The 19,381-nt window shown below is 46.3% G+C and overlaps 1 protein-coding gene across 1 annotated transcript in view; it reads left to right on the top strand.

Annotated features, from left to right (window-relative positions):
• The window catches only part of LOC138774454 (calpain-8-like), a 29,955-nt gene that overhangs the window by 8,187 nt on the left and 2,387 nt on the right, over nt 1-19,381 (top strand). The window contains exons 5-18 of the mRNA XM_069955343.1: nt 2,591-2,756; nt 4,439-4,522; nt 4,600-4,685; nt 5,601-5,675; nt 5,981-6,138; nt 6,234-6,391; nt 8,729-8,934; nt 9,562-9,598; nt 10,651-10,713; nt 10,923-10,980; nt 12,121-12,185; nt 12,829-12,897; nt 13,736-13,814; nt 14,142-14,258. Of these exons, the coding sequence (XP_069811444.1) occupies nt 2,591-2,756; nt 4,439-4,522; nt 4,600-4,685; nt 5,601-5,675; nt 5,981-6,138; nt 6,234-6,391; nt 8,729-8,934; nt 9,562-9,598; nt 10,651-10,713; nt 10,923-10,980; nt 12,121-12,185; nt 12,829-12,897; nt 13,736-13,814; nt 14,142-14,258 (1,421 nt within the window). The remainder of the gene's footprint in view (nt 1-2,590; nt 2,757-4,438; nt 4,523-4,599; nt 4,686-5,600; nt 5,676-5,980; nt 6,139-6,233; nt 6,392-8,728; nt 8,935-9,561; nt 9,599-10,650; nt 10,714-10,922; nt 10,981-12,120; nt 12,186-12,828; nt 12,898-13,735; nt 13,815-14,141; nt 14,259-19,381) is intronic.

The raw sequence follows: 19,381 nt of genomic DNA, 5'->3' as shown, positions 1-19,381 counted from the left end.
CGGGTGCCTTACTCAGTCTGGCCTTTCCCCTTTGACCCCCAGGGAGAATTACTCCTGCCAGCTCAGCTCATTGGATCACCAAGGCATGTAAGCTCCCTCACCACATCAAGGTGAAAGCCCCATGAGGGAGCCCCTCCACCCCAACGCGATTACTCAACCCAAACCTTAATTTACCTGTACTTTGCTATAATGTGGAGCCCCCCATGGCACCCTTTCAAGCCCCATTTGGCCCCCTAAAGGCTCCCAGCAGCCTTTGCAGCCTAGGCCTGCCCCAGCCCCCTAATGCGGACCCTCCCAGTGCCCTTCCCAGCCCAGTCCCACCCCAGGCCCCTAACTTGCACCTTCCCGGCACCTCTCCCAGCCCTGACCCACCCCTGCCCACTAACGTGGACCCTCCCATCGCCCTTTCCAGTCATTATAGTCTAGACCCTTCATTCCCGCTGTGCATTTTCCGCCGCGAGAATGTAGTAACAGTCATGGTTAACTACTTAGCTGCCGTGCCTGTTACAATAATTAACAACCAATGCTTACCCGCCTGCGTTCCCCCCCCTCCCGTGCTTGAGGCTGAGCCAATCGGGCTGTCCTGCAGTAGCCTCTGAGTGGCAGAGCGTGCCCTCAGTGAGCGGGGAACGCGCTGGGGAGGAACGCATCAGAGTCAGCATTGACTTATTATTTTTACCGGAATGGCAGCTAAATAGTTAAAGAAGCAGTTCACAAAAAATTATTATTAGCCCCCCCAGTAAGCGCTGGCACGTATACTCACCGCAGCTGATTGCCGCAGCCTTTCAAATCCGGCACGGGCTGACGTCGGCCTCTGCTGTGACTTCTCTTCTGTGTCCTGTGATTGAACGCCAGAAGCCACACGCTTCTATAGAGAATGCATTGAAGCGCGTGAGTTCCGGCGTACAAGTCGGCTTGTGACTTGCAGCTCCATTCATTCTCTGTGGAGCAGCCGTAGAGAGCCCAGCTCAGCACTCGACTCTTTTCAGTGGCTCCATAGAGAATGAATAGAGCTGCAGGTCACACACCAACCCACAACTCCATTCATAACAGAGGAGCAGGTGCGTCGATCTAGAGATCTTTTGGATAGGGGACAAGTAAGGTTAAATCTGAAAACTCCTTTAAACATGTTTAACATTAACCAGACAGCAAGTGGGCTTCTATGCTCTCCAATGCCAGGGCTGAATTATATTCCCAGTCCAGCCCTGATCTGTACTTGTGGTGTTTTGGGGTAGTTTGTCACGGTTGCCAGGAGTGGCGATACTCACCCGCAGACACACGGGCACTGCGGTTAGTACTATGTGTGGTTGCAGTGGCTGTGTAGGGGCCCTTGTCTAATGAGTGCAGTACTCTGCTGGGATTGTAGTGTAGATACTTGAAACTTGAAAGAGGAAATCCTTGTACTTGTGTATATATATATATATATATATATATATATATATATATATACATATGAGTTCAGTATATATGACCGCCTTCTGCCTAACCAGCTCGGAGAACGCCAGGTTGGGTAGCATGAGTCCTAGGTCTTTGTCTCTAGGTAGAAAAAACTCCTGAAGGTTTCCCCAGGTAGTTCAGCATAGCCAGTAGATAACTTTGGCTATCAGCAACTTTGTTCTACTTGGGATTAGTCCTTTCCTTTATGACTGTCCTCACATTAAGAAGGATCCCAAGCCCTAAGCCAGGCCCACTTAGTCACTGCAGCACTTTTGTCTGTCTCCCATACACAGGTGTTTTTGTCTCTCCTGTGCACCTGTCAAAAAGCCTTTTCTTTCAGGTTAAAGTGGTGATGTGGTATTCTGAAGTTTTGCCACTAGGTGTTAGTGTTTTCTATGTCCTTGTTTATATGCACAGCTGAAGTCAGTATTGGGTTGATGTTTTATGTGTGCCATGTGTTTATTATCGACCAATAGGAGATGCTCTTTTCTTCTAGCCTATCTCTTTTCTCCTTTCTCCTGCACACACTCATCCCCACCACTCATAGGCTGGCATACAGGCATACAAGCCCAGAGGTTACCGCCATTTGGGGATATAGACAGGTACCAACATCACACCTGTGCATTACTACAGTGCTGGCGTCACGACAAAGCAACATAACAATCACTGGCCGAGTACCACAACTAAAGATTGTTTGGACAGAGTTCTTCTTTTGGGTGTGTTCACACATACAGGATGAGCAGCAGATTTGATGGCCCAGATTTCATTTGCTTTAAATCTGCAACTTGAAATCTGCGCCATCAAATCGGCTGCAGATCCTTTGTAAGAGACTGGCTGTTCTGTGACCCAGCCGGTCTCAGAAAAGATCATCCCGTGATCTGTACTGAATTCAGGATTCCCCACTGCATGCAATGGAGCGTGTGGCCAGAGCCGCACGCTCCATTGTGTGAACTGACAGCGTTTTCATTGAATAGAGGCCGCAGAAAAACTAATATGTAAGTTTTTTGCGGAGCTTCTAGGGATCCCGACCGGAGTGTATATTTTGTGTATACACTCCGGCCGGGTTTCCCTCAGTACAAAGTAAGTTCCGTGATTAGTATGGAACTTACGTTGTGTGAACGTTGTGTGAACGTTAATATGTATTTCTTCACAGGTTAAATGGATCATATGAAGCACTTAAAGGAGGTATGCCAATAGAAGCTCTGGAGGACTTCACTGGCGGAATCGGTGAACTGTATAGTTTGAATAAAGCTCCAGACGATTTGTTTCAGATCATCCGGAGAGCCTTAAGCCTGAGATCACTGCTCACATGCAGCACAGTAAGTCTACCGGGAGGGTGAATGGAAGGCCAAATACCAATCACCTAACCAAAACAGAGGTTAACCGTGAAGTGGCCAGAATAAACTTAGCAGAGGATGCACAGATAGGGCAAGAGAAAACAATTAGCAGAACAGAAGGAGTAAGGGTGCGTTTACACAGTGAGATTTATCTGACAGGTTTTTGAAGCCAAAGCCAAGAACAGACTATAAGCGGAGAACAGGTCATAAAGAAAAGACTGAGATTTCTCCTCTTTTCAAATCCATTCCTGGTTTTGGCTTCAAAAATCTGTCAGATAAATCTGTCTGTGTAAAGGCACCCTAAGGCCCCTATTACACACACAGATATCTGACAGATTTTTAAAGCCAAAGCCAGGAATGGATTTAAAAAGAGGAGAAATCTCAGTCTTTTCTTTATGACCTGTTCCCTGGTTATAGTCTGTTCCTGGCTTTGGCTGCAAAAATCTGTCAGTTATCTATTGGTGTAATAGGGCCCTAAGGGTCTATTCACACGTCAGTATATTTTTCCCTGTGCAAATTTGAGTCCGCTATTTTTCATTAGCACTTTGCAAGTTTCCATCCGTATTCCATCCATATTTTTAGCTGATCTGCAAAAATTTAAATTTGTGGTTAATAATAATCTAGTCATTATTTGCGGATTAAGGATCTGTATTTTTACGAATCACATCCTCAAAAATACGGATCCCATAGGGTTCTATTGGTGTGTCTTGGGGGAATTTCAGTCAGCACTAGGGCTTGTCCTTTCTTTTTGCAGTACGGATCACAGTCCTGTACACAACTACTGATGTGTGAATGGAGCCATTGAAATACATTGGTCTTATTTTCTTTCCGCAATTGCGAACAGAATAGCGGACATGTGAATAGGGCCTAATACCGTGTTCAGACAGCGCTAAAAATGCAAAAAAATACAAAATAAACACAAATTCAAGGCCAAAAGCGCAGCCTCGTCGTATCTTACGAATCACGAACTGCGCCAAGGTTCCAACAGGTGCCATCATAAGAGGGGGAGAGTTTGTTACTGATGATTATACAGTGCCTGTCACACAGTTCTAATGGGTTTGATGAGAGTTTATTCACCCTGACTGTATACTTATAGTCTCTTAGAGTATATAAATATATATTGAGATGAGAATTATTACCTTGTCCTTCCAGCAGACAGAGATGGTACTGGTTTTAGCTGCCTGTGTAAGGCTGTGCTGATGCATCATGGGATTAGTAGCAGATTTCAGAGGTAGAGAAAGCACTTTGAAATCTGAAAGTGAAAACAGTGGTTTAGAAATAGAAGTTAGATGTGCTGTATGTCTGCCAGAACCCCCCCGAATGAACTACTATGGGAGGAGGCTGGCCCTGGATGCAGCAGAGCTGGGATGAAACAGATGACACTGCAGGGATAATGATACTAAGTGTGCATTATATGTGAAAAAATTCCCCCTAAACTCAGAGTGCTTCTGTAAACTAGTTTTGTGGGATTTGCAGCCTTATTTTTTGTAAGAATTCTGGGTCTAATATGGATAACGGTAGTAACCCCTTTTAGATCCCCAGGAGTAAAGGTGTACAGTGAGAAAAATTACACATTTGGAAAGAGCCCTCCTGCATTTGCCCATGTACTTAATAACAAAAAATACTGCAAGAAAATGATATACTGTATGAATAATCTATTACAGCAATCTAGCGCTGGGGAAGGAGAAATAGTTGTCAGCACCAATGTGGTCAAGAACCATGCGTATTCCCTGACCGGAGCTGAAGAGGTAATGTATAGATATGTACATAGGACTGATCCTGACCCTAAACAAAAGACTAATGGATTGTCACTTATCATGAACAGGTCTCCTATGGGGGTGATACTGTGCAGATTGTTAGAGTAAGAAATCCATGGGGTTATAAAGAATGGAACGGAGCCTGGAGTGATAGGTAAGTGGTGTCTGTTTAATTTATTACCATATCTTTCCAGGGACGTCATATACAGGTTGGATACAGAGAGTACTAACTGTGCAGGAAGAGACAGGGAGGTAGTAATATCTGTACATAGAGCATTTATGGGGAATGACAGAGAAATATTGCTGTCTGTACCTGCAACATTTATAGGGAGTTATAGGGAGGCAGTACTTTCGGTACCTATATAACTTATAGGCAGAGACAGGAAGGCAGTACTATCTGTACCTATATAACTTATAGGGAGAGACAGGGAGGCAGTAATATCTGTATCTATATAACTTATAGGGAGAGACAGGGAGGCAGTACTATCTGTACCTATATAACTTAGAGGGAGAGACAGGGAGGCAGTAATATCTGAACCTATATAACTCATAGGGAGAGACATGGAGGCAGTACTATCTGTACCTATATAACTTAGAGGGAGAAACAGGGAGGCAGTAATATCTGAATCTAAATAACTCATAGGGAGAGACATGAAGGCAGTACTATCTGTACCTATATAACTTATAGAGAGAGACAGGGAGGCAGTACTATCTGAACCTATATAACTCATAGGGAGAGACAGGGAGGCAGTACTATCTGAACCTATATAACTCATAGGGAGAGACAGGGAGGCAGTACTATCTGTACCTATATAACTTAGAGGGAGAGACAGGGAGGCAGTAATATCTGTACCTATATAACAGAGGGAGAGACAGGGAAGCAGTTTTATCTGTACCTACATAACTTAGAGGGAGAAACAGGGAGGCAGTTATATCTGTAACTATATAACTTAGAGGGAGAGACAGGGAGGCAGTAATATCAGTACCTATATAACTTATGGGGATATGAAGCTATCTGAACCTTCTTAATCTACTATACCTGCATACACTGTTATATTTTCTCTTGCAGTGCACCAGAATGGGATGAAGTTGACCCAAAAGTGAAAGATAATCTTAGAACTGAATGTGATGATGGTGAAGCCTGGTGAGTACGTTGCTTTGGGTTATACGGTACCTGTCATTATGCTGCTATCTCCCGATTGGAGTGCAGTTGCAGCTGATTCCAGAACATTGGCGTGGATGTGCCCCTTGCCAGCTGAGTTCCGTGCAAAAGTCTTATTTTAATTAATAGAACTAGTGCATGGAGTTTGGCCACCATGGGATGCGCCCCTGGCCCCTGTGACTACTGCAAGACTGCTGAGTGGGGGTATAAATAGCCATGGGACTACTGTGAGCGATACTTGGGGTGATAGCAGGTAGTTTTTGATATTCCCCCCCCCCCTCTTTCAGGATGCCATTTTCTTCCTTTCTGGTGGAATTTAGTCGCGTGGACCTCTGTCACCTCGGTCTGGAAAATACTTGTTGTAATGCAAAGCATAAGTGGTGCCTGACAGAATACAGCGGGAGCTGGGTCAATGGGTGCACCGCCGGAGGGTGCAAGAAGAACCGTAAGATACACCATACACAACTGATAGGAATTCTGGGTTCCCACATGCTCCTCTCTACTGCTTAACTTATAAAATCTTTTTTTTTTCACTAATAGCGAATTATTGGACCAATCCTCAGTTCCAGATCACATTGGAGGAACCTGACGAGGGTGGGTCCTTCTGTACAGTCATTGTGAGCCTCATGCAGAAGGAACGAAGAAAGAAGAAGCCTGAAGGAGGAGAATTGTTTAAGATTGGCTTCGATATATACAAGGTCAGTGCACTTAGGCTATGTTCACACTACGTAAATTCCATGAAAATCACGGCCATTGTTACAACGGCCGTGATTTCCACGGAACTTATGTAGTGCTGGAGGCTGAAGGGATCCCGGCCAGAGTGTATACACATCATATACGCTCCGGCCGGGATCTCTCGCGGCGCCATAAAAAACCTGACATGTCAGTTTTCCGCAGCCGCTATTCACTAAATAGCGGCTGCAGAAAAACCCTGTCAGTGCACACTATGCAGTGAGCAGATCTGGCCGCACGCTTCACAGTGTGCTGTGGGGAGTTCTGATGCGCCCAAATCAGACCTCTGTGGCGCTGAAGATCATCCGGGATGAACCTTTCAGAGACCGGCCGCTCCGTGTCCCAGCCGGGTATATGGCAGCCTCCCAACTGTCCAACAGCAGATAAAGTAGGTAGAGATAAGGGTTGGGTGTGCTGGATTTTGCCACCCACTATTTTAGATAGATAGATAGATAGATAGATAGATAGATAGATAGATAGATAGATAGATAGATAGATAGATATGCAGGAACCCGCCCTCTTTTTGGACTATGTTCCTTGGCCACTATGATTCCAACAGTGTGATTGAAGAAATGCCGTTTACTTACAAGGGGTTAATCCCCTGCATAGTCCGGCTTGAGCGTCTGGTTTCCATGGATATCCGCGAAGCCACCCTGCTGAATTACGTAGAGGGTTACGTCACATGGCACATGATGCCTCTGCGCCTATCCGACCCTGCCACGTTCTTCCATCTGGTCGGTCCCAATTGGCGCATGCGCTATTATTTTCATTACAAGCCAAGGCTGTGAGACCTCCATACGCCTCGTGCATATGTTTACATCTTTCTTGTGGCCGTCTGACGTCATCCGGTGAGCGATCATCCCACCTGTCTCCAATTGTACATTTTTAAAGACAATTTTTGAGATTTATGGACACTTTATTCCACACTATATTTATGACAGAAAATGCTGTCTCATTTCACATTTATTATGTTTGTCATATATATCATTACGAGATGCAATTCTTTGATGTTTTCATTATTCACTATTTTATTGATTGATCACGTGACGTGTTTTGTAATCACTTTGGAACTATTTAAAGCCTGTTGATACACATGTATGTTGCACAGCTTGAGAAAGGCTCATACCGATTGAGCTGAAACGTTGCTAAATGCACTTTGTGGGAGCAATAAACTTCACGGTTTGAAAACAACCTACCGAGTGCTGCGGTAATTTTGCTGGCTTAGATAGATAGATAGATAGATAGATAGATAGATAGATAGATAGATAGATAGATAGATAGATAGATAGATAGGAGATAGATAAATAAGATAGATAGATAGATAGATAGATAGATAGATAGATAGATAGATAGATAGATAGATAGATAGATAGATAATAGATAGATAGATAGATAGATAGATAGATAGATAGATAGGAGATAGATAGATAGATAGATAGATAGATAGATAGATAGATAGATAGGAGATAAATAGATAGATAGGATAGATAGATGGATACAGTAGAAAGATAGGAGATAGATAGATAGATAGATAGATAGATAGGAGATAGATAGATAGATAGATAGATAGATAGATAGATAGATAGATAGATAGATAGATAGGAGATAGATAGGAGATAGGTAGTTTTGCCATTTCTGGAAGAAAGCAGCTGTGTTTTTCTAACCTTAGATAACCGTTTTAATTTTTAGATGGTTCTATATGTGAAATGTAGAAGCTACTATAACTTCTCTCAATCCTTATTCACTAATGTAGTAGAATATAGCCTTTGTTATTCAGAAAACATTGTCGTCTGCCAAGGTTCCCTATGGGTAACATAATCGGTTAGGGGCCCACTCAGACTCACTCGCCCCCCCTAGGCTGAACCCCTAGCTACGCCCCTGAGCACAGTATAGGCACACTATTACTGTACAACACTATAGGCACACTATTACTGTACAACACTATAGGCACACTATTACTGTACAACACTATAGGCACACTATTACTGTACAACACTATAGGCACACTACTATTGTATCGCACAATAGGCACACTATTATTGTACCACACTATAGGCACAGATAGAGTGATGCAATGTTCTCATTGTGAAACCTGTGACCTTTAAGGATAAATGATATACCCCTGTAATAAAGGGATTGTCTAACATTTATTGATCAGTTGGTCCAGTATGAGGCAATTAGTTACTTAATGTGACAATAGGCTTCTACTATAGGATGTGGCTTCAGTTTCCATTGAGATGGGTCTTAGCCCTTATATAACCAGTATATGTACAATTATTTATATTATCACCTGTCTCTTTAAGGCTCCATCTAATGGACAACTGAGCAAAGATTTCTTTAAGAAAAACAAAGAAGTTGCTCGCACAGACAACTACACCAACCTTCGCGATGTGTCCAAACGTTTCCAGCTCCCAGTTGGAAACTACGTGGTTGTCCCCACAACTTATTATCCCTCTCAGGAAGCCGATTTCTGTCTACGAGTCTTCACAGAGAGAGAAGCTGAAACTCTGTAAGTAAAGGGGTTATGTGGTTTAACCCATAGTGTATAGTCAGAGATGTAAGGGAATATTTTGTAGATATTACTGTGATCCGTTCCTTTGCATTGTTCTTATGGGTGCTAACTTTGGTGCCTAGTGTAGACTTAGGGAAAGCCAAGGGTGCACTGAGTTACCCCCATAAAGGTGTATACCCCTGTAATGGTGGATAAAAACAAGTGTATGTGTAGCATTTGCCAACAGCTACCACTAGGGAGCGCTCACTACTTTCTGATTATAACAGCTCTGGCAGCTGCAGGCTTCACTTTCCAGTTGGTCACCTGATCAGTTCAATTACAGGAATGAGGATCCATACAACATCACTAGCATGGCTGGACACGTTGTGGCCGTGGACAGAGCGTCTAAGCCTCTCCGAATCCACCAGCCAGGCTAGTGACGTTATAATACGGAGTACTTACTTTACCTGCAGTGAGCGCAGGAACTTTATTTTCTTTTATACTTATTCATCCACTTGTCCACCAGGGATGTTGTCGTTTTTATTAATGATAAAGTCCTAACTAAATAGAACGCCAAAGTTTTTATAATGTGTTAATTTTTACTAATATATATATATATATATATATGTATGTTTTTTATTCTAGTGAAATTGGGAACATAGTGGATGCCAATGTTTATGAGGTAATACTGAACATTGTGAGTTTTTTTTTATTTTGTTCATATAGGTTTAGGGGTGTCAAACTCAGGCCCTCCAACTGTTGCCAAACTACAACTCCCATCAAAGCTTTAGCGGTCCAGGCATGATGGGAATTGTAGTTTTGTAACAGCTGGAGGACCTGAGTTTGCCACCTGTGATATAGGTGTATTCACCCTAAATACCATCAAAGATATCTGCTGATCAGCTGCAGTTACGGATTATAATAGGTCCGTTTTGGGCGGTAGCCCGGGGTCCTGAGCTCCTAAAGGGCCCATGGCCCCCCAAACAGACTTATACTTTCAGTGGTGTATTATCTCGAGACTACAGTTCTGCCATGATTTGCATTAAAATCACTGCTTTTTACTGCAATTTTGCACAAATCAGGGCAAAACTGCAGCCAGGAGACAGGCTGCACTATGGAGACTTAAAGAGGATGTACCACCAGGCACATCCTCTTGAATTTAACACACCAATAGAACGGCACCATCATGGGGAAGCCGGTGCCGCGGTCCGCCACCACAGGAACAATAAGGCATTACATAGGGCCTATTGAAATCAATGTGTTGTCTGTGTAACACAGGACAGGCCAAGTCCTCCGAAGTGAGAAATGCCCTTGGTAAACAAGAGAAGTAGATCCTAAAACGCCCCGCCCCCCCAAACTGTACAACTCCTTTAAGGCTATATAAAATAATAGGATAACAAGCAGCAAACGTGGTAAGGAAGGAATACAAGGTTACAGAGAGAAACTAGAGACATAATAGGTAAGGATGGAACGCAAAGTGGGAGGCAACAATGGTTCCTGGGTCTCAGCACCAAACTCTGTAAAGGGGTCCTGTAACTACCATATATAATATATGTTATAATACTGACTTCTTATATAGCAGAGCAGCCCACCGGCCCTCACATCAGGGGTCTGGGTGCAGTCACTGCCTCTGAATCCTCTATAGCTACATGCCTCAGTATTGTTTTTTACTATTTTGATTTATACAAATAATGTAGTCTCCTTTTAATTCCTCTTCTTCATCATCCCTTGAAGCCTTTACTGAATTCAACCCCTGATACAGAAGCACAGAACGGAGCAGAGGAGAAGGATGAGGAGGTAAAGTGATGGATGTTTGTTACATGAGGTTGCGGTCACATGGTCGTTCTATGAAAGCATCTGATATCATACAGTTCTACTAGATCGGACCTAGAACAGCACGGGGTCCTGTATATTATCAATGTCTTTAGTGTTATGTCACTTCTCCCCTCAGTCACAGAAATGTCACTATTATTCACTGTGATACTAAAACCGTTTTTCATTTTCAGAAAACAGAATACAATGCCGAGGACCTAAAGCACGTGCTAAACAAGTTACTATCCAAACGTATGTTATATTATACAATTATCAGTTATATCTTTCTATTTATCTATCTATCTATCTATCTATCTATCTATCTATCTATCTATCTATCTAATATTTCAAATCTCTAAACAGCACTACTTCGATGTAAAGTCTAGGGTGCCTGCAGGTAGTCTTGACCAGGACTCTTCACAATATTCAAAAGGATCGGTTAGGACTGGTTAGGACCAGTGTAGTGTGTATTTGCCAGGTGAAGTGACCACTGTTCTCAGTCCACCTTCAGGTCTGGGAATTAGAAGAGAAGCAAAGCAGCATCTTTACTCCCAGAACTACTAGATCCCTTTGGTAGAGGAGCCTGGATCATCTGGGATCAGTGTAAGAGTAAGTGATCTACTGGATAGAATCCCCAAATGCCAGAGGACTTCTCTGAACTTACCAGTATACCAAAGTGTCCCACTCCAGTTCAAGCTACTGAGATATCTTCCTCTAATTTCTGCAATTCAGAAAACTTCAGTCATTAGGTCCACCCTGCTACAGAGACCTTCTGCACAGACCCCAGTGTATGTGATACCCCCAGCTCTGCCTAACCTGTTCCTCAGTAAGCTGCTCATAAAGATAGAAGAACTGAGAGGACCAGAGTTATAGCTGCCTCAGAACCCCATTTCATCACTAAACTGAAAGCTACCACAGATCTCACCATTACCTCCTAATGTTGGATCATCCTGACTGCATATTGCCACCTTATGCAACTGTATGAACTGTACCAAAGTTTTACCTCAAGTAAAGTGCCTTATTGCTTCCATCCTACAAGTGTGTGGACATTGCTTACTTCAAGGTACATATTACTTTGCATCTCCTGTGTGTGCTGAGAGGCCGGGCCACCATAACACCCTCGGACCCCACCGTGACAAGTAGGTTCCAGTTAGGCCCCAGTTGCACCATAACACCCAGCAACCCCTCACAGTTACACCGGGATACCGCATATCTATCTCCTATCTATCTATCTATCTATCTATCTATCTATCTATCTATCTATCTATCAATCAATCATATTTATCTATCTACCTATTATCTATCTCATATCTGTCTGTATGTCTCTCTGTCTGTCTATCAATCAAATCTATTATCTATCTATCTATTTATCTATCTATCTATTTATTGCAGGTAATGGGATCAAGTCAGATGGATTCACCATAAAAACCTGTAAAGAAATGATAAATCTCATGGATGTATCCTTTTGTAAATTATAACGTCACCTCTGTGCATTTCAGCTGTTTAATTCCCCCTTTAGTGATTGAATTTTTCCTTTAAAAAAAATTCCACATTACTTAGCATGAGTGGAAGCTCCCTGCATATCTCTATATTTGGCTGTATTTATAGCAAAGCTTTGGTAGGATATGGTATATAGGTAGGGTATGGGGGGGCGGAACTTTGCTGTCTTGTAATAGTACAGTGTCAGGTTTCAGTGGGACTGCTATAGTATAACGTGGCTACTAGAGATGAGCGAACTGAGTTCGAGTCGATCCGAACCCGAACGTTCGGCATTTGATTAGCTGGGGCTGCTGAACTTGGATAAAGCTCTAAGGTTGTCTGGAAAACATGGATACAGCCAATGACTATATCCATGTTTTCCACATAGCCTTAGGGCTTTATCCAACTTCAGCAGCCACCGCTAATCAAATGCCGAAAGTTCTGGCTCGGATCGACTCGAGCATGCTCCAGGTTCGCTCATCTCTAGTGGCTACCAAAGGCGAAAACTTTTCTGGAAGACAAAAAACTTTTAGGAAACTTCATACCATTCTGATTGGCTCTGTGCATACATCACTGGGGAGACCTAAGAACGTAACATCTGCCTTAACTATAAAACCACAGGTGGACAATACGGGGACACTAAGCACTGAAGAATTTAACGTTCTCTGGAAGAAGTTGGAACACTACGTGGTAGGCTATGCTTAAAGTTAAAGAGGAAGTCCCACAAAACTTAAAAATGACAGACAGGCAGGGGGGCGCTGGAAAATAAAGAAGTATACTTACCAGTCCCTGTGCCCTGTTGTGCTGCTGTCAGATCTTTCTGACATCTGCCTGATGTCATTAGTGGCTGGCATCCGGGTCTGTCACTGATTGGCAATCCATCAATGGGGTATGTGACATTTCGGCAGCAGGGGGCATGGGGATGGGTAAGTATACTTTCTCTATTATGTTCCCACACACCCCTGCCTTTCAGTAATTTTCCATGGGACTTTTCTTTTTACTCTTTGTGTGACTTAAAATGACAAGTAGTCATCAAGACAACCCCTTATCAACAAGGCAGACATCAAAGGTTTTGCTGGGCAAGCATGTTGTATACTGTACAAACTATGTATACTTTCTGTTCTGGTTTATGGGACCAACCTCACCCCCCCTTCCCCTTTCCCAGCCTTCTGTGATGATCATATGTCATAACAGACAGGGGTTGTCACAATAAGAACCATCTATTTCCCCCGCCTCCCCCCCCTTCCCCTGCCTTGTGAAAGGGACATCAGCATGCTTAAAGGGGTTGTACAAGATCACAAAACATGTCTGCCTTCTTCTAGGAGTGTCACCCTAACGTGCATGGATTGTATTTAAAATTGTAGCATCTGAAGTGAATGAGCTGCAATATCACATACAACTCAGGACAGGTGTGGCGCTCTTTTGGAAAGAAATCAGCCATGTTTTCACCACTTTAACATTAATAGAGCCAATATCTATTTATTCTTAGCATGATGCGATATCTCATTTTACCGTCATTTTACCGCAGGAAATCTTCCTGGAATCCGACAGTAACTCCTCCGGGACCATTGAAGCCCATGAAATGCGGATAGCCCTACAAAAAGCAGGTGACTGAATTCATGTCATTTTCATAACTAATGTGTGCTTCTATTTAAAAAAATTGAAGTAGTAGTTAAAAAAAACCCTACAACAAAAGTAATAAAATGTTAAAAAAAACTTCTAAAATTTATCTCAACATTAAAGGAAGATTCCTAACAAAGCCGAGAGAGAAGGTCAGATTTACACAGAGGCTTGTACCATCACCTCAGGATGTTAGTGCTGGTCCTACCCCCAACATTGATGATTCATGTACTGTCTGGAAAATAGTCAGGATAGAGAAATCTTCTATTCTATCCCTCTGGAACTCCAGACACATTGATGATCCTTTCTTTCAGGTTTTAATCTAAATAACAGAATTCAAGAAGTCCTCGTCCAGCGATACGTCTCCGGTGAACTGACAGTTAACTTTGAAAACTTCATCGCATGTATGATACGCTTGGAGACCTTGTTCAGTAAGTAGTGAGGCCTCTTTAGACCTGTATATTTAGAGCTGTATATATGAGCCTTGACCTGGGTAAGGCCGATTTCGGGGTAGGGAGTTACCCATCCCATCTGGTAGAACCCTTACTTTAATACTCCCCTTTTCCCAATAAGGACACAACGCTGAGTGACATTTGGAAATACTGGCCACAGCAGCCTTTTATTAAACAGTAAACATAAATAAAACATAAATAAAACACTCTGTAAACATTGTCCCCATAACAACTTTAAATGACACTCGTAACCTTTCGTAAACATTTAACTATACCCATAGTCATAATTCCCAGGGGAGGTGACAGATGGCCCAAAAGAGCAGTACCAATTTAGACTCTAATCCCCAGTCGCACCGCGCCGGCTCGGGGCTGACAAATATGCCATGTACTGCTTTTTTTACTTTTTTCCCCCTGGTTCCTATGGAACCTCAGAATAACCAGTCAAACAGGGGTTCCCCATTACTTTAAATGGGCCCCCGAACCACCTCACTCAGGGCCATCGGTGACCACCCCTCCGCGGGCTGCCGCGACAATGAAGCAACGCAACCTCTAACTCCACCGGCCAGGCGATAGCTATAGGGCGGGCGGGCGGGCTGCTCCTCGTCAGACGCGTGGAGAATGAGGTAAGCCCTCCCCCCCAAGCCTTTTCTACTAACTGGTGGGCCCCCCCCCCCCACGCTCCATCTGACCCTTCCATTGGCCCATTCACACTGCGCCGCACTCCCATTGGCCAGTGCTCCACGCCTGAAACCTAAACCTGCCGACCCTAACCTAGCCAGTTAACCCCTTACTGCCCCCCCTGTCACGTACGGGCTGCACTAGCTGTGCCCGTTTTGCCCTCCCTTGACCTGGGTAAGGCCGATTTCGGGGTAGGGAGTTACCCATGGAACCTCAGAATAACCAGTCAAACAGGGGTTCCCCATTACTTTAAATGGGCCCCCGAACCACCTCACTCAGGGCCATCGGTGACCACCCCTCCGCCACCGCGAGCAAGCACGACTCCTTGGGCTTGGGAGTCCCTCCACACCCGTAATGCCATCTCAATACCATCCTGTAAATTAGATGCCCAAAGGTCCATGCCCACCTCGTTGAGGTGCACCCCATCACTGTCCATGTATCCCCAGCCGGGAACTTCAAACTCACGGTGCCGAACCACAATCCCCCCATTGCGCACCACAAAGCGCGACACTTCCCGATTAACCCGCCCCCTTGCACTATTTATCCGGTCAACAGAGCGGGCATGCCGCCAAACAAAGCGGGCTGCAATCTCAGACCACACCACTATGATCCCGGGAAACAGCGACCAGAGCCGGAGCAAATCAAATTTAATATCCCGGATTAGGTCCCTGGAGGAGCGGGCACCCATGTCATTCCCACCCACATGCAAAACTAAAATATCCGGGGGCCGATCCAGCCTTGTATAAAAATGAAGCTCAGGCAGCATGCCTGGCATCCCGATCCACCGTACATGCACCGAGCTCCGTGGAAAGCCCAATTGCCGTCCCTCAGCCCTAAGTGCCGCTCGCCGGGCGCCACGACGGACATATGAGTGCCCGAAAATCCAAACCAAGCAGGCCCTACCTAGAAAACAAAAGCACACAAACAAAACAAAAAGGGGGGGTGAAAACAGTTACAGCAAGCCCAAACGCACGTATGAACGGAACCGTGCGGATTCCCATCTCCCAATCTGGCGCACCACACTCTCATCCAAGCCACATCTAACGGCTTCGGTAGCCGCCCCGATCCGAAAGGAGTGGGAAGCAAACTCCCGGGGCGGCAAACCCAAACGCTCCAGGCCTTTGCGGAACACCGCTATGAACTGAAAACGGGACAGCGCCCTCCCATCCTGATGGACAAGGAAGGAGCTGCCCCGCCCCACCGGCCTCAACACCAAGTAGTCACCCACACACCTCACCGGGCAGGCTGGCGAGCCAGCCACCGGGTACAACACCACACTCTTTCCCCTCCCCATCCGGTCGGTCTTCGACCGGCGTAGCAAGCAAGACACCCGATCAACAGACCAACACACATCCCCGCACAACATACCATCATCCGACAAACAGGACCGACTAATGAGCTCGCTAATTCTAAAGGCTCCAAAGAAGGCCAAAGAAAAGGCAGCTCGGAATAATGCGCATTCAAAACCATCCGTACAGAGACCGTCCAACACACCCACCAGTCTGGACAACATCCCAAAAGACAACGGCCGGCGACCATCCTTGGATACTCTCAACTTCCTATATCCCGCAACAGACTGACGAACCAAAAACTCTTTCGTGGCATCATGCACACCCAGCACTCGCAACCAGTATGAGATCCCGGCCAATTTCCGGACCAACCCAGCTGCTGAAACACCACCATTGAAGGCATCTCCCACAAACAGAAGCAGAAGCGGAACGAGGTCCCCACTCAAACCATCCGACCCTACATTACCACAGAAGCACAACCACTCCTGCCAAGCAGCCGCCCGGCCCCTCCAAGTTGCGCTATTCACAGCGCCCTCCATCAGGCGGAAGGCTGTTCGGAGACCAGGTTCCACAGACTGGCCGGGCAGGTCCTCCCTTTGCCGATCCGCTTCCGGGGCCAACTCTCGAAAACGATCCCACTGTAAACGAGAAAGCGAATCAGCAATGGAGTTCCGCACACCCGGCAGGTGTCGCGCAGACAGCCACGCATTGAGCTCAAGCCCACGCAAAACCAGGTGTCGTAGCAAATTGACGACCGGGGGTGAGGAAGCAGACAAGCTATTAATCGCCTGCACCACCGATAGGTTGTCGCAGCAAAAACGAACCTTCTTACAGCGAAACCGGGACCCCCACACTTCCACAGCCCCTACTATAGGGAAAAGCTCAAGCAACGTCAAATTCCGCACCAGGCCATTCACCCGCCAACATTCCGGCCACTCCCCTGCAAACCATTCACCTGCAAAATACGCACCAAAACCGACAGAACCTGAAGCATCGGTAAACAGCTCGATGTCCACGTTCTCCACCCAATCCTCTAGCCACAATGACCGGCCATTATACCGCCCCAGGAACTCGGCCCACACCCTAAGGTCAGCCCGATGTTCAGCGGTCAGCCTGATGAAATGAAGAGGGGAACGGACGCCCGCCGTCGCGGAAGCAAGGCGGCGACAAAAAATTCGCCCCATCGGCATGATGCGGCAGGCAAAGTTAAATTTGCCCAACAATGACTGAAGCTGACGCAGCCGCACCTTGCGCAGACCCAAAAAACAACCCACCAATGACCGTAAATCCTGCAACTTGTCCGGGGGGAGTCGGCACTCCATTGCCACCGAGTCGATTTCGATGCCCAGGAAGCGAACTAACGTCGCCGGGCCCTCCGTCTTATCCGGTGCCAACGGAATTCCGAGCCTATCCGCCACCCGTTCAACCGTATGTAACAAAACAGAACAGACAGCAGACCGTGCCGGGCCAACACACAAGAAATCATCCAGGTAGTGCAGAATCGACTGCAAACCTGATTCCTCACGCACGACCCACTCGATAAATGTGCTAAAAGTTTCAAAATAGGCACATGAAATCGAGCAGCCCATGGGCAAGCAACAGTCCACATAATACTGGCCGTCCCACACACAGCCCAACAGATGGAAACACTCCGGGTGTACCGGTAGCAACCGAAAGGCCGCCTCGATGTCCGTCTTGGCCATCAGCGCCCCCGGTCCACACCTCCGAACCCAGTCAACCGCCCGATCAAAGGAAACGTATGAAACCGAACAAGTCTCAGGATCTATGCCATCATTAACCGACCCACCCGCCGGGTAGGACAGATGATGGATTAACCGAAACTTGTTGGGTTCTTTTTTGGGGACCAAACCCAGAGGAGAGACCCGTAGGTGAGGCCACGGTGGGTCCGCAAAGGGACCCACCATGCGCCCCAGAGCCACCTCCTTCATCAATTTTTCGCCAACCAACTCCGGTCGAACCCTGGCCGACTTCAGATTAAGTGGGCGAAATATTGGGGCCTCAGGGGAAAAAGGAATATGGAAGCCGAACTGAAAACCCTCACGCAAGAGCCGGGCCGCCTCTTGATCAGGGTACCTACTTAGGAGAGGTAACATCGCCTCGAGTTTCACCGGCGTCCGGCCCTTTGCGTGCAGACTCAGTGGGGCGCCCCTTTGACTTCCTAAAGCAGCGAGATTGGGGGTGAGTGCCGCCGCAGGTGCTGCACTCGTGCTTAAATTTACAATCCGAGCCGAATCGACAACGTCCCTCATTGAACTGCCAACAACATCCGGGGCGCTGGGAGGCCGAGTTCCCGGCTGATGCAGCCGATCCCCTGGCCCCCGAGCGAAACGGCTGCGACGGCGCTCGTGCCGCCGCCATCAGCCGCATCCATAAAGCAATGTCTTTATGGTCCCAGCGCAGCGACGGCCTCAACGCCTTTCGCTGCCGAAATTGCTCATCATACCTGAGCCAAGCAGTACCTCCATAGACTCGATAGGCCTCACCTATCGAGTCCATGTAACAAAAAAGGGCCGAGCAATTCTGAGGGGCTTTTTCACCAACGACACTGGCAAGGATGGCGAAAGCCTGCAACCAATTAGAGAACGTACGGGGTATCAACCGATACCGCCGCTTCTCCTCCTCTTCTTTCTTGCTTTCGTCAGCCTTGCCCTTGTCGATATTAAATTTTTCCAGCGGCAGGAGGGAAAATATCTCGACGTATTCGTCGCGCCAGATCTTATCACGCACCTCCTGCTTCAAATGGGCTCCCAATGGGCCATCGAAGCAGACATACACTTCACCCCTGGCTGAATCATCCAGCCAGACCGAAGTGTCCCCCACTGCAGCACCAGCTGTAGGAGCAGCTGAAACTACCGGAGCCTGCACAGCGCTACTCCCTACCCATGCTGCGATCGGCAAACCCTGACCTACCTGCGCACCCGAACCCGCCGGTGCCTGCACAACAGACCCTAGAACTGCTTGCCCCCCAGCACTCGCCTGCGCACCAGCACTCGCCTGCGCACCAGCACTCGCCTGCGCACCAGCACTCGCCTGCACACCAGCACTCGCCTGCACACCGGAACCCGCCTGCACACCGGAACTCGCCTGCACACCAGAACTAACCTGGGACACCAA

Source organism: Dendropsophus ebraccatus, chromosome 15 (assembly GCF_027789765.1).
Source record: "Dendropsophus ebraccatus isolate aDenEbr1 chromosome 15, aDenEbr1.pat, whole genome shotgun sequence".
Taxonomy (NCBI): domain Eukaryota; kingdom Metazoa; phylum Chordata; class Amphibia; order Anura; family Hylidae; genus Dendropsophus; species Dendropsophus ebraccatus.
This window is presented reverse-complemented; position numbering and strand designations above follow the sequence as displayed.